This window comes from Xiphophorus maculatus, chromosome 4 (assembly GCF_002775205.1).
Source record: "Xiphophorus maculatus strain JP 163 A chromosome 4, X_maculatus-5.0-male, whole genome shotgun sequence".
NCBI classification, from domain to species: Eukaryota; Metazoa; Chordata; class Actinopteri; order Cyprinodontiformes; family Poeciliidae; genus Xiphophorus; species Xiphophorus maculatus.
The window spans coordinates 6052845-6065842 of record NC_036446.1 but is presented as its reverse complement, the minus strand read 5'-3'; the positions used below and the strand labels follow the sequence as shown (position 1 = coordinate 6065842).

Genomic DNA, 12998 nt, shown 5'->3' with positions numbered 1-12998 from the left:
GCAAATATTGCATTGGGCTGTACCTGTTATCACCTATTAGTACAATGTCAATACAATGCATTTTTGTTGCATGTTTTTTTTACTATGATTAAGCACTTGTGATGTTTAACTTTGGGTAATTCACTAATTTATCTATGTGAATTTTACTCGCAGGCAATACTAAACCCAGATTACTGTCTGACAGGTATAGTGACTTATAAAATCGGTCGCTTCATTTAGTTGAAAAGCAACAAAATCAAATCAGAAAGCAACTGTGGGAAAAATGCGGGGTTTTTTTTTTTTTTTTTCAAGTTTAATTCTTCCTTCAAGTTGGGTTTTGAGTATGCGGAACTTCGTGCAGACTGAAAATGATGAGAAGGAGGAGTAGGGTGTTATGAAGGCAGGTTGTAACTGACCGAACCACTCGTTCATCCAGTAGGGAGGCGGACACACGCATTTCCATCATTTACTACGCTGTCAACCAGTCACACTCAGCGACAAGCCCTCCCATTTATTGTTCGTGTCCGGCTTTTTAAATGAGCAACCGTAACCTTGAGAAAACACGACATAACTCATACAACCACCCCTTCCTCTCCAGTCTCTGTGACCGAGAGAGGCATTCAAGACACGGGCCGTCGTCTTTGGCAGTTGGTTTCACAGCGAACGTTAGCGGCTAGCAGGCTAATGTGAGCAGGTAAGGATGTTCTACTGCTGCTTGTGAATTAAAACCCACATGGCGTTTTGGTTGCATATTTCCTGGCTGATAATTTTTTAATATGGCCTCTTGACGTGGGAGTTTGTAGTTAAATATTTAGAGGTTCAGCAGCAGAGCTCCGGTTAGCAGTGGCACAGCTAGTTAGCCTGCTAGCTAATCCATCGGTGGCGTAGGAGAGCACACAGGCAGCGCGGACAGGAGGTGAGAGGATGCTTATAAAGGACAAACAAAACATGGACTGCATGCTCTAAATATAAAAATATTCAGTTATACAGCGGGCTGTCAAGAGGCGTTGGCATTGCCTTATTATATTTGTTAAAGTATTGATCTATGACAGCCAATGCCCTTACACTTATCTCAGTTAGTTTAGTATTCCCACTACAGCTTATAACTAGCTCACAGTGGATGGTTTTTCACTCCGTTATTGACATAGAGGAGAGTTATTCGAACATATTGGGTCACGAACTAGCATGTGGCAGACTTCCCGAAAGGTCCTGCGATCAGGCAATTAATTTAAAAGGATTGAATGGCTGTTTCAGTTGGGTAAACATTTACGTAGCCAGCTTTTTAACACCCGTATTCAGAAACGTTGTAGCGTCACGTTTCTCTGTGTTTTCATTTACCTTTTTAATGTATGATTAAATATGCTTTGTCGGGTTTAATGAAATATAATGCGGAAGACGGGTTTTGAGGACAGAATGTACACAGACACGATAACTACAGGAAAGGAAGTATCAGTTTAGTACATTATGGAATGAATTATAATGCATAAATGCATCTATTTCTGTGCCTTGCAGCCTCTGAGCACGATCTTCCTCTCTGGTATAAAATAAATGACATTTTAGTTATAAGATGTGTATATGTGGATGAAACATTTATACTAGCTTGTCTCACACTATTAGTCAGAACAGCTTGGCGTGTGCATGACCCCCGCACAAGCTGTTACCTACGTAAATCCATCTATCACTACTTATTGAGTTCCTATGCAGCATTTCATTTTTTTTTTCCAGGTCTGGATAAATTTTGATAAAGAATGACGGAATAGTAGTTGAGTTTTCACTATCCATTTGCCCATCTATTATTCTAGCAGCCTTCAAGATGGGAATTTTTGCATCCATATGTAAAGACTGGGTGACAAACAAGTTCTATATTTTTAAGTGGATCAAAGGATGGACCAAGAACTCTGTAAATCTAATGGTGGAAAAGTTTTTGACTATCTAAATATATTATTTTGACTTGTGTGGATGCACCTATGACTCGTATTTCTGGAGGTGTAATTAAGATTCCAAAGCAGGAGCACTTAGAGGGAATGCTTCACTTTTATTTTATGTCTTTTGATGTCTGAGAAACATCTAAACGACATTAGTTATCTGATAACCATCTTCTCTGATACAAGAACAGATTTATTAAATATTAGTGTTGAATAGTGAAGGTCACTGCAGCCTGATGAATCACATTTTGACCCATAATGGATAATTCATATGCTAAATAAGATGTGAATTTGAAAATATTGAACAGGATAAAATAAAGCAATGAAGTGGTGACTTTTATCCTCAGGATCAAAGGCAGCGGCTTTCAGTTCAAAGACCCATCATGATATACACATTGAATATTTTTCTTTCATCAGCCTGGAAAAAAATTAATATTTTTGTCATGGCTTGAAAAACCTTAAACAACCTCACATAAGTGAAAACCCAGTTTGTAGTTGAATTGTATGCACCTTTTAAAGCTTGGTATCTGTAGATAGACCTTTAAGCTGTCACCTGCTGTCTTAGAGTTTTTCTACTCTACTTTTACAAAAAAGGCTACATCTGTGCCCTAATGTTAAAATTTTTTACAAGTCTAAAGCTAGCAAAAATGTTTAAATATCTGTGGTGACAGACTTACATTTAACAGAAAGTGTTACTTAATTGCTGATGTAAAAACATTTTTTTTTTGTTTTAAGAGGAATAACTAAAATCAAATTGTGCTGTTTTTACATTGTGTAATTTGATGATGCCATACATTGAGAGTCATCGGTTAACAGTTGACTCACAGTTGAGTCTGAAGAACCCACATTTTTTGTCAAAGGGCTACTTCAGGTTCTGGATGTTAGGTTTGCAATATGGCACTTAAGCACACAATTCTAGTTAACGTGTACATTTATTTTAGCTGAAAATAAATCAATAGATCAGTCCTCTGGACGTGTCAACGTCAAGAATCCAAATGGTTGCTTGATGTTTTTAAGTTTAATTTTCCAGGCTCTAAACGATACCAGCGCTGCTCAACTGAGCAATATTTTGATGTGATGACTGATACTTTTTGAAGCACACGTCATCCTTCATGTGTTTTAGCAGCTTTGTTGAGCTAAAACTACTCCATCACTTTGCTTTAGTAGTTTACTTTGACTGGAAAGAACTGCAACCCATTTTGAAAGGTCTGTGAATCAAATCCGTCTCTCCTCTCTCTGCTTGCATAACCAACAACTGGCGCCTGCAGTAATTCTGAAGAGATCCGTGTGTTGTGTTTAAAATGCATTATTCTGTTGCCTTTGAAGACTGTTATTGCATGCCTTGATTCTCATTTCCTTTACTGAGAGACAAATGGTTCAGCACCAAGCCCACTTATTCAGAACCATCAGTGAGGTGGCACCGACCTTCCATCCTCATCTAAAAATAAATCTGTGGTTCTGTTCTTTGCGCTGTGTGCCTACAGCTCTGCTGCTTCATAAAACAGCCATTTTGGCATTGCACCAGGAAGCCTTCATGTTGCCAGACCAGCATGTAGATTCATTGTCCTGATGCTTTTGCAAGATAAAGATGACTGGATAACAGTTTGTTCAGGCCCAGCCCTGCCTTGCACAACATTTCCTAATAGCAGGCTTATTTCTTCCTACAGTTTGACACATGCTTTAGGAAAGGTGGATCTTATTGCAATTTGTAAATTTAAAATATCACCAGTCCCTTTTTAAATAATGTATGAATCTGCAAATTCTCTGGATTGATCAAAAATATTTCAAGAAGAGTTTACCTGTTCTAACACCATGGTCCTGACAATCGACAGCGTTCATAATCCAGTTAGAAACTCTATGGTCTCCACTGTATTTGAGTAATTACGCAAAACCTAATGACATCTGATATTAAGCTGACTCCATAAAACATTTCTGCCCATTTTTTTGTGCTTTTGAAGCCACTCACTATAGCACACCAGATATCCAATGCTGAACTTGGCTATATGAGAAAATTCAAAGATTAGGATTTCAGCAATAACAAATATTTTAATCTTTGAGTATATTCTCAGTCAGTCGTCCACAGATAGGTGTTATATTCAAGTGTAAATGGCCTCTCCACAGCCAAGGAGACCCATTAGTGATAATTGGAGCCATATTATAAGTGAGGCAACGTGTGTTAAAGTTCGCCTTAATGTTCTGATGTCCTCTTCGTACAGCTGTGTCGATTACTAGTTCCTTTGTGGTTCCTGGTTAATGACAGCCCTGGCCGGGATGTGTGTGACTGTAGCGTCACACTCCTGATTTATGTGCTGCTCATTTTGCTCCTCTGTTTATCTTGCTGTGGTGTGTCTGTTTTTATAAGACAAGCCCACGAGTTTTTCTACATTTATTCACATTTTCATATCCAATGTCTTATCAAAAATTCTTTATCTCTATTGTATAAAACAATAGAAATGTTGATTTTGTGGATTTGTGGTTAGAATCCCCAAGACTTGGAAAATGTAGAAATTAAAACTTAAAATAATTAGCTACCCCTCAGTAGTTAAAGAAATAGGTACAAAAATCTCAACTCATGATTCATTTTTCCAATCCAAGCATTGTCAAACTTTTGCACACTGGATCAAATATTTTCATATACTCCCTGTACTAGTTGTGTCTTAGCAAGTTACAGATAAACCGCACGCTTGTTGTTTCTATTGAAAAGTCAAGTTTATTTGTACAGCACATTTCAGGAACAAGGCAGTTATAAAATGCTTTACACCATTAAAACATAACACAGTAACCAATTATGAAACAATTTACAGTATATTTTGTCAAATGCCATCATCAAAATCAGGAATCAGATATATTAGTCAATTTCCTGTTGTTATGAATCACAGGTAACTCTAAACAGGTGGCTTTTTAGAGGTTGTTGAGGTTGGTTGTAGATGTTGGATTCCTGGCAAAGACTCTCTCCTTAAGCATAGTTCTGCACTTTTCCGTAGAAGTGAGTTTGAGGCTGTCTACTTTATTCCTCACTAAAACAGTTTGGATGTCTGTATCGGTTTTCCATTCCAGGTTTTGCATAACAGATACCTTTTCAGTCCCATGTCAGTCAAGACTCTTAGTGAGCTGAGGTGACTCTAAAAGATGAACAAGATTGCCAACTACTGATCAGGGGAGAAGTCTTAACCTCAGTATTTGTGTTTGAAACCCAACATCAAAGTTTTATCCATTCAACTTTACACATTTCCCCTCTGTTGTGATACTAACACTGAAAACATCAAACAGTTGCATCTCAGCAAATGTAGAAAGAAACTGCTGATACATTTATTATTATGGGACAGTAATGAATTTGGAAAACATTTCAGAATAAATTGAATACCTTGGATGTCTACCGTCCTACCTACCACTCAGCATCTATCTTGGTTAGTATAAATAACTGTCTCAGCCAGTGAAAAACAGTAATTCCAGTAGATTTTCTGGCATATTTAAGGCTAATTCATTGCTTGGTGTGTTAGTAAATGGCATCATAATGTGTGCATAGGTAAATGGATAGCTCCTTGACCTTATCAGTGCAGGGTAACATCATGCAAGCATGTTCTTCCACTTCATTGTTTGCTTTTCAGGGTGGCATTTCAGCGGAAGAGTGATGCAGTGTTTGTTTTTGCAGTAAAGTGTGTTCACCATGGCATGCCGACTGCGAAAGCTCTTGTTACTCGAGAATATATGCTTCAGAGACATGTTGCTGTTACTATAACAGGAGAGGCCTTAAAATAAGTTCCCTCCTCTTGTTAGTAGTTACTGGTATCAAGGTATTCCAGGTTTTTAAAAAGTTCTAAAACCCCTAAAAATGTAAATTACATAGTTGCTGTGGTTTGAACTCCTTTTGTGGAGATGCCAGAAAGGAGAAAAACTTTTTTACCCCATATATTGCTATGTACTGGCTGAATCAAGGCTTCCATTCTTATTCATCAATAATCATTTTAAAATGGCGACCATTTTGTAATGATATTCATTTCCGCACTTTCAAGGAGCGGTATGGCTTTCTGATCACTGATAGATTTCAGCTGGTTTGGCTTTCCGTGCCTTTTTTCACCTCCCTTTCTCTATGTGATCAATATCGTTTTCCCTCTGCCATTTCACATTTTTACATACAAGTTCTGAATAATAATTTCTGAACTTATTTGTTTAGGTTCTTTTCTCTGAATGAATTACTTGGATTAACATTTGATGAAAATTTCATGTCACTAACAGTACCTTTAGCAATATGCTTACAATGAAAAATTATGATGTGTTCAGTACTTATTTTACTCCTCTGTACATACATAACAAAATGCATTTTTCCAAAACAAAAAAGTAGCTCAGTCAATTTAAAAGTTGGATCATTTTCATAAAATAGTTTTGCAGTTGTACTTGCCAAAAATTTTTGATTACTGTACCCTCTAAGATCCTGGCTTTAAGAGTCAAAATAAAGCTGGTAAATGGTGGTAGATTTATGTTTTGGTGTTTAAGTTTGCTCCTGTTACCTGTAATTCCCAGGGCTTTAAGGGCCATAGTGCACGCTCTCAATGGTCCTCATTCTCCCAACAGCCTGTAAGCTGCTTACTACATCAGCGAGCCTCTTTTTATCCTCCAACAACAACAACCAGCCGGCACAATAGTGAATAAAAATGACTGTAAAACCCACAGCGCTAGAAGTGCAGTAGGGATTTACAGTGTATTTCTGAGTTGAACAATTATTAAAGGGATATTGTTGAATTGGGGAGGAAAAACAACAGCTAGAAATCTCTTGTGCTGTTCCAGACTTGTTTCTTTGTCACGTTCTTTGTCTAGTAAAAATAAATTTAGTTCAATATTGTGCATTGTGTTTTTAATTTCCTGTAAAGGGAAATGTGAGGCAAGATAGTGTTGAGCTGTCATCTCCTGGCACGGCTGTAATGCTGTTTAATCACAAGAATGCAATCTGCAGCCGATCTCCTGGTGTAAATGTTTGTAAAATATAAAATTAAGGTCCTGCCAATCACCAGTTAGCTGTTCAAGCAGAAAATCTGCCTCTTCCGATTAACTGCCGATTTCTTCACTCTTTTTTGTATTTTGTTTTCTTTCATAGTAACATGCATATTCAAAAATAAACTGTCAAATAAACTGTCAGGTTGATAATGGTCATATTTTCCTGTGTTTTTACAGGTTTGTCTGTAGTGAATGGACATAATGATGACAAAGGATCTGAATTTCAGCTACAAACCTCCTTTGATGAAAATACACCATTGACACAGAAGGGAACATATATCCTGGATGTCTTGACATACAGGATTTTAATATTCCAAAATGGAGAAAAAGAAAATATGCCCACGTCTTCTTGACTACTTAGTGGTTGTTGGAGCAAGGTAAGCACTGATCCTGACTGATGAATCTGTTATTGTCTTAAATGTATCTGAGTCATAAGAAGAGTTATGGGGGAGGGTGCTGCAACACATAGGCCCCCACAAAACACAGCTCCGCCTTACCATCTGCATGCCAGAATGCAAAGTTATCATCCTCAGTAAAGCTTGATTCTTTAAAAATGTCTTTATGGAAATTTTTGCCTAAGCCAGTTGTTTTTAGATTTGATTTTTTTCTTAGAAATAATTCTGTTAAACTAAAATTCAGAAACAATGTTTGAGTTTTATTTGGTACTATTCAGTTACTTATTTATAGTTGCTTTTCAGTTTCAAGTTATTTCTGTTACTGTTGTGGGCTTTTCTAAGTTGGGTTCTGGCCCCTTGCAGGGCCACAAATTAAGTATAGTTTCTTAAGATTCCCTTAAGACGATTTAATTAAATAGCAGAAATGATAATGAACATATTTATAAGTATTGGAACACATAACGCTGTCCTTTCACATAGATAAAAAACATATTTTGGGATGTGTCACACCTTGTGTTGTCATTATAGCCCTTTTTAACTTAGTAGAATTTTGCCAGATCACTTGGTATCATTTCTACCTAAGGTAAAGCAAAAAATTAACAGTCAATCCAGGCTATAGGCAACGCTCGGTGATCGGCAGAGATTGGCCTCATGGGTGATCGGTATCGGAATTGGCAGCAAAAAACCTGATCAGAGCATACCTATTTGGAACCACTTCTTTGTGGGTATGAGCAATCCCCCCCCCATGTTTGTTGAAAAATTTGTTGAATTTCTAGAAAACATAATGGACATTTTAGACATGCTCATTTTTGATTTTCTTTATCAGAGCTTAATTTTTTCCACTTTTTATATCTCTGGTTTTTGAGCTACTGACACACACTCAAAAACATCCGATATCCCTACTTGGATTTGCCAAGAAGTTCACTTCTTGAACAGTTTAGATTCCTATCAAAGCATTAAAATTTCCTAATTTCTTTTAGTTTGTGCAAATTGATGTTGTAGCAGTTATAAAACCTAAGAGAAACAAAGAATTTCCTGGCATGTTTATCCATCTGTTCTTCAGGCAACCAAGTAGTGACAGTGTGGCCCAGACTCCACAGCTTCTCCGACGCTATCCCCTGGAGGATCACCACGACTTCCCGCTCCCGCCGGATGTGGTGTTCTTCTGCCAACCAGAGGGCTGCTTGAGCATCCGCCAGCGCCGGGTCAGCCTGCGTGATGACTCCTCGTTTGTTTTCACGCTGACCGACAAGGACTCTGGAATCACCCGCTATGGAATCTGTGTCAACTTCTATCGATCTTTTCAGCGCGGGCATCACCGCCCTCGCGACAAGAGTAGCCATACAGAAACTGCAGCGCAGGCAGTGGAGAGTACTAATGAAGCATCTGATGGAGGCGGTGGAGGCCATGTTGCTGCATCATCCGCTCCTGACAACTCCAAGTCTGAAGCCCCATCTTCATCTGGAGAAGAGAGTGGGCAACCAGGTCCTGAGCAAACCCCTGGCAAGTCTCCACAGCACAAACGCAGAGCTGCCAAGATGGCTGCCAGGAACCGCAACAGTACACTGACCTCGCTGTGCATACTCAGCCACTACCCCTTCTTTACCACTTTTAGAGAATGCTTATATATTCTCAAGAGGCTGGTGGACTGCTGCAGTCAGAGGCTAACCCAACGAGCGGGACTCTCTCGTGCCACCCAAAGGTGAGACTTCTGTATTGTTGTTCTGGAGGTCATACGCTAGATTTTCTGTTTTTCGTTTAAAAATAACAACAAAAACCCCCCAGAAAAGGTAACTAACCAAATCTTTGGTTAGCCAGAATTGCAGTACTCAAGCTTTTTTTTTTTTTTTTTACATTGTTTCCGTCTGAATGGACTTTTTATTCACAAAATTGATTTTTTTTTTTTTTATTGTTGGCACATTGCTCAATCTACTAACTGTTGTATTGACTGGTGTGCCTTTTACTGTCTCCAGGATAAATACTTTGCTGTCACCTCATCTATTCACAAGGACCTGTTAGAAAATGCCAAGAAAATAGAGCAGTACTACTCAAAGAGCTAACAGCACAACAAAAAGGCACTGGCTTGTGTTTTTAAATAGTTTGCAAGCACCAATCAGGCTTTTCCAGACCAATTCTGACTTGTGTGTGGTTGCTGATTTTTTTTTTCTCATTTCCAATTTTTAAAATCTGGATACAAGACATTGTTGCAGTTTTTTGACAGAGGGAGTAATTTTGAATCAAACAAAAATTAAATTAAAGCCGCAAGCGGTGTTGGAGGCACTCGCAGCGAAGTTCGCCTCGGGCCTCATGGCGACTGCGGGGGTTCCAGCAACACCACTCTCTTGCCACCATCGACACTCTCGCGCAGTTCCCACAGCTGTCCGCCTGGCGACACACACCGACGTCTTAGGCAGCGCTTCCTGACAACGGACAAGCGCAGTCGAACTGCAAATTGCAAATTGCAAATTCAAGCTAATGGGTTCTTTAGAGACTGACAAAGGTCAATCCTAGCAAGCATGTATGATTTACAGCAGTCTTACCCAAACTGTGGTCCCTGAACCATTTGTGGTGCGAGGGTACCCCGCAGTGGACAGAAAAGAACTCCAGGACTACTTGTATGATAAGAGGAAGCTAAGTTACAGCGACTGGAACCGTTAGTGTTAGGAATCGTTCCAGTTAGTCAGAACTGCTCTTTGCTTGGTAATGAATGATGCTCTGCTTTCAGGTAAAGAATTAGAATTTGCTGTTCAGCCATGCCCACTTGCTCCCACCAGCAGCCATCATTGAAAGAAGGATTTAGAATAAGGAATTATTCTAATTCATTAAACATAGTTTGATATCTGCATGAAGTAGAGATTAGGAGGAAGAAAAATAGTAGGAAAACAGGTGACTTCCTGTTGGAAGGGGGCGGGTCTAAAGTGATGTCACCAATTGACCATTTGAATGTGATGATACAAATGAAGTTTGATGCAGTTGGGAGCTTATATGGGGAAGTTATTCCATCTTGATGTTTCATGGTAAATGGCCAGATTTGAGGCTTGACCACATGCTTTGACAAAGGAAAATTCCTTTGATAACTTTTGACCTTCAATGCCTCAAGACTGTGCTGACTGAGTTTGAACCCTGGATCTCAAAAGCATTAGGACGAGTTTGCTCAGATACGACATCAATAAAATAGACAAAATGGCGGCTTTGATCCAAAATCGCTGACTTCCTGTTTGGTTTGGACTATGGCTCCAAGAGACTTTTTTGTAGGTCCTGACATGATACACATGTGTACCAAGTTTCATAATTCTGGTTTTAAAGCATGGCTTGGGGCTGATTAAAAAAAAAAAAAAAAAATTCTAGGGGCACTGTGGAGGAATTAGGCCACGCCCACTAAATATTGGACCGAATTCCTATCAGGGGGTGGACAAGGATTGATCTCAGTGAGTTTGGTGCAGCTGGGCTGAAAGATGTCACAGGTCACGTATGGCAGTGGAGTGACCTGTGACCTGCCACGGCCCCGCCCACCACTGAAAACTCTTGGTGCTTTAAAGCAAGTGAGACCAACTTGTTATCTGTCATCTGACACAAGATCATCTTGATTAGGTCAAGAGAGCCAACGATGCAGCTTTCCAAGTAAAAAAAGTCACTTCCTGTTCTGAGGGGGATCTGGATGAGGGGCAGCACTATGTTATAGTTGATACAGCTGGTGATACCTTGATTTACTCCAGGGCTTTTTATTTTCAAATATTCTATTTGGGATATCTAATGCTTTCAGTGACTGTGCATACATTTGAATAAAGAAATTATCTAGACTTTAGCTTTTAAGCTAATTATGAGTAAAAATACATATTTTCTTAACCTTCGGTATTACAATTTATTATTGTTTTAATGCACTTCTCTTTCAGTAAAATGATCCATTCTGTCTAGTAATTAGCATAATGAAATTGTGGTTAATCGTACAACCTCAATGAGTGTATTGAAGCCAAATGCTTAACATACTTGAGTTGTTTTGTTATTTTATTTCCTGGATTGCCTGGTTGAAATGTTGGGTTGTGGTGACAGAGAAAGAGGAGAGTCATTGTATAATGGCTTAGAGCACTTCTCACTATGGCAGCTCTGACAGATTGAGGTCTCCAGCTGCCTTTGGGCAGCAGCTGCGAGGTGGGAGGGCTCTGAAGGACTAATGGTTTACCCTCACTCCCCGCCTCACACACTAAATATACCCTTCAAGAACCAGAACGGTGTCACGTGTGTGTTAAGTTGAGCCTTTTCAAATCAACATTTTGGTGATTGGCAAAGAGGCTCTTCTGTGTTTCAGTATCAATTACCCTTCAGATTACTGATTTCACAGTTGGTTTGGTCATGCTTATTGGTAGCTGTCTGCTGCAGTAAAATTAGTCATCGTTTATCTGCTTCAAAATATTTTTATCATTAAATTTATCAGCAAAACTCTGTATATTTGTCATGTCAATTAGATGATTAAGTTCTCTTGAGTAGTTGTATTTGTATCATTGGAATTTAAGTGCATCTGTGAAATTTAAGATTAAGTATTGCATTCTCTTGTGTGTGAAGAAATGGCTTTTAGCAACAGGAGAACATTTCACCTGTATTTGTTACGCCAGTGTTCTTAGAAACTGTTTTGCAATTTAAGCACAACTCTTGCACAGTCAATTAGGATATTTTGCGATTAGCAGACATAGACACTAAAAATATTTAAGTTGATTGCAAATATTTTAATTTAAACTATTTGAATCCAGCTGTAAAGAGGAAATAATAACATAGAAGTTGGTTTAATGTGTGTGATCTGTATGTATACCTATGCAGGGACACCATGTGGCGGGTGTTCACCGGAGCGCTCTCTGTGGAAGAGAAGGGCAGTCAGCTGCTGGTCGACCTACGGGATATCGAGTCCTGGGTGTACCGACTGCTGCGCTCCCCGGTGCCACTGGCAGGTCAGAGGCGCGTGGATGTGGAGGTGCTGCCCCAGGAACTGAAACGGCCACTCACCTTCGCCTTGCCTGACAACTCTCGTTTCTCCTTGGTTGATTTCCCGTTGCACCTGCCCTTGGAGTTGCTTGGTGTTGACGCCTGTCTTCAGGTCCTCAGCTGTGTCTTGTTGGAGCACAAGGTAAGCATGGGAACAAGTCAGGAGTTCAAGATATGCTCTGGTTATACCTTGGACCTTTTTATATCTGTATTTGCGTTTTCAGTTAAGGTAATTTTCATGAATAAAATATGTTAAATAGAACCTCAGAAGATCAGCAAAACACTGAACACAGTTCTTCTGCTGTGAATTCTAATAAAAAACTGACCAAGCTCTACAACCAGGCTGTATACCTCATAATTTATTCATTTCTTGATAAAGAAACTTGATTTAATTATTTTCTTTAGCGTGAATGACTTTAACTTAACCCACTCTGTTTTCTTTAAAGCAACTAACCTTACTAAGGTTTGCAAACATTGTTTTGCGTCTCTCTCTTAAGACCCAGCTCTATTGCAATTACCAACTAGTGACATTTTATCTTTGAGTAAAATTCTTTTTTTTTTTTTTTTTACATCTGCCAAAATGAGTAACGTTTATTATTCAGTTTCTGTTTATGGTTTTTATAGCCATTTAGTTTACACAAAGCGCAAGAGAGAGGAAATGAAAACTCAGAGGAAAGCATCTCTTTTCTCTCTGTCATCTGCTGTCTTTCACCCCTTGAGCCATTGACTTGAA

At 39.0% G+C, this 12998-nt stretch overlaps 1 protein-coding gene across 22 annotated transcripts in view; it reads left to right on the top strand.

Moving 5' to 3' along the window:
* Nucleotides 1-382: 382 nt before the first annotated feature.
* Nucleotides 383-12998, top strand: part of madd (MAP kinase activating death domain) — a 51422-nt gene continuing 38806 nt past the window's right edge. For 11 of the 22 annotated variants that reach the window (XM_023332497.1, XM_023332496.1, XM_023332486.1 and 8 more), the window contains exons 1-4: nucleotides 384-673; nucleotides 7074-7273; nucleotides 8355-8993; nucleotides 12104-12407. In XM_023332497.1, coding sequence (XP_023188265.1) covers nucleotides 7215-7273; nucleotides 8355-8993; nucleotides 12104-12407 — 1002 coding nt within the window. In that variant the 5' untranslated portion in view covers nucleotides 384-673; nucleotides 7074-7214. Of the gene's footprint in view, nucleotides 674-828; nucleotides 896-7073; nucleotides 7274-8354; nucleotides 8994-12103; nucleotides 12408-12998 lie in introns of those variants that run through there. The other 11 variants (XM_023332490.1, XM_023332483.1, XM_023332488.1 and 8 more) reach the window with 3 other exon arrangements.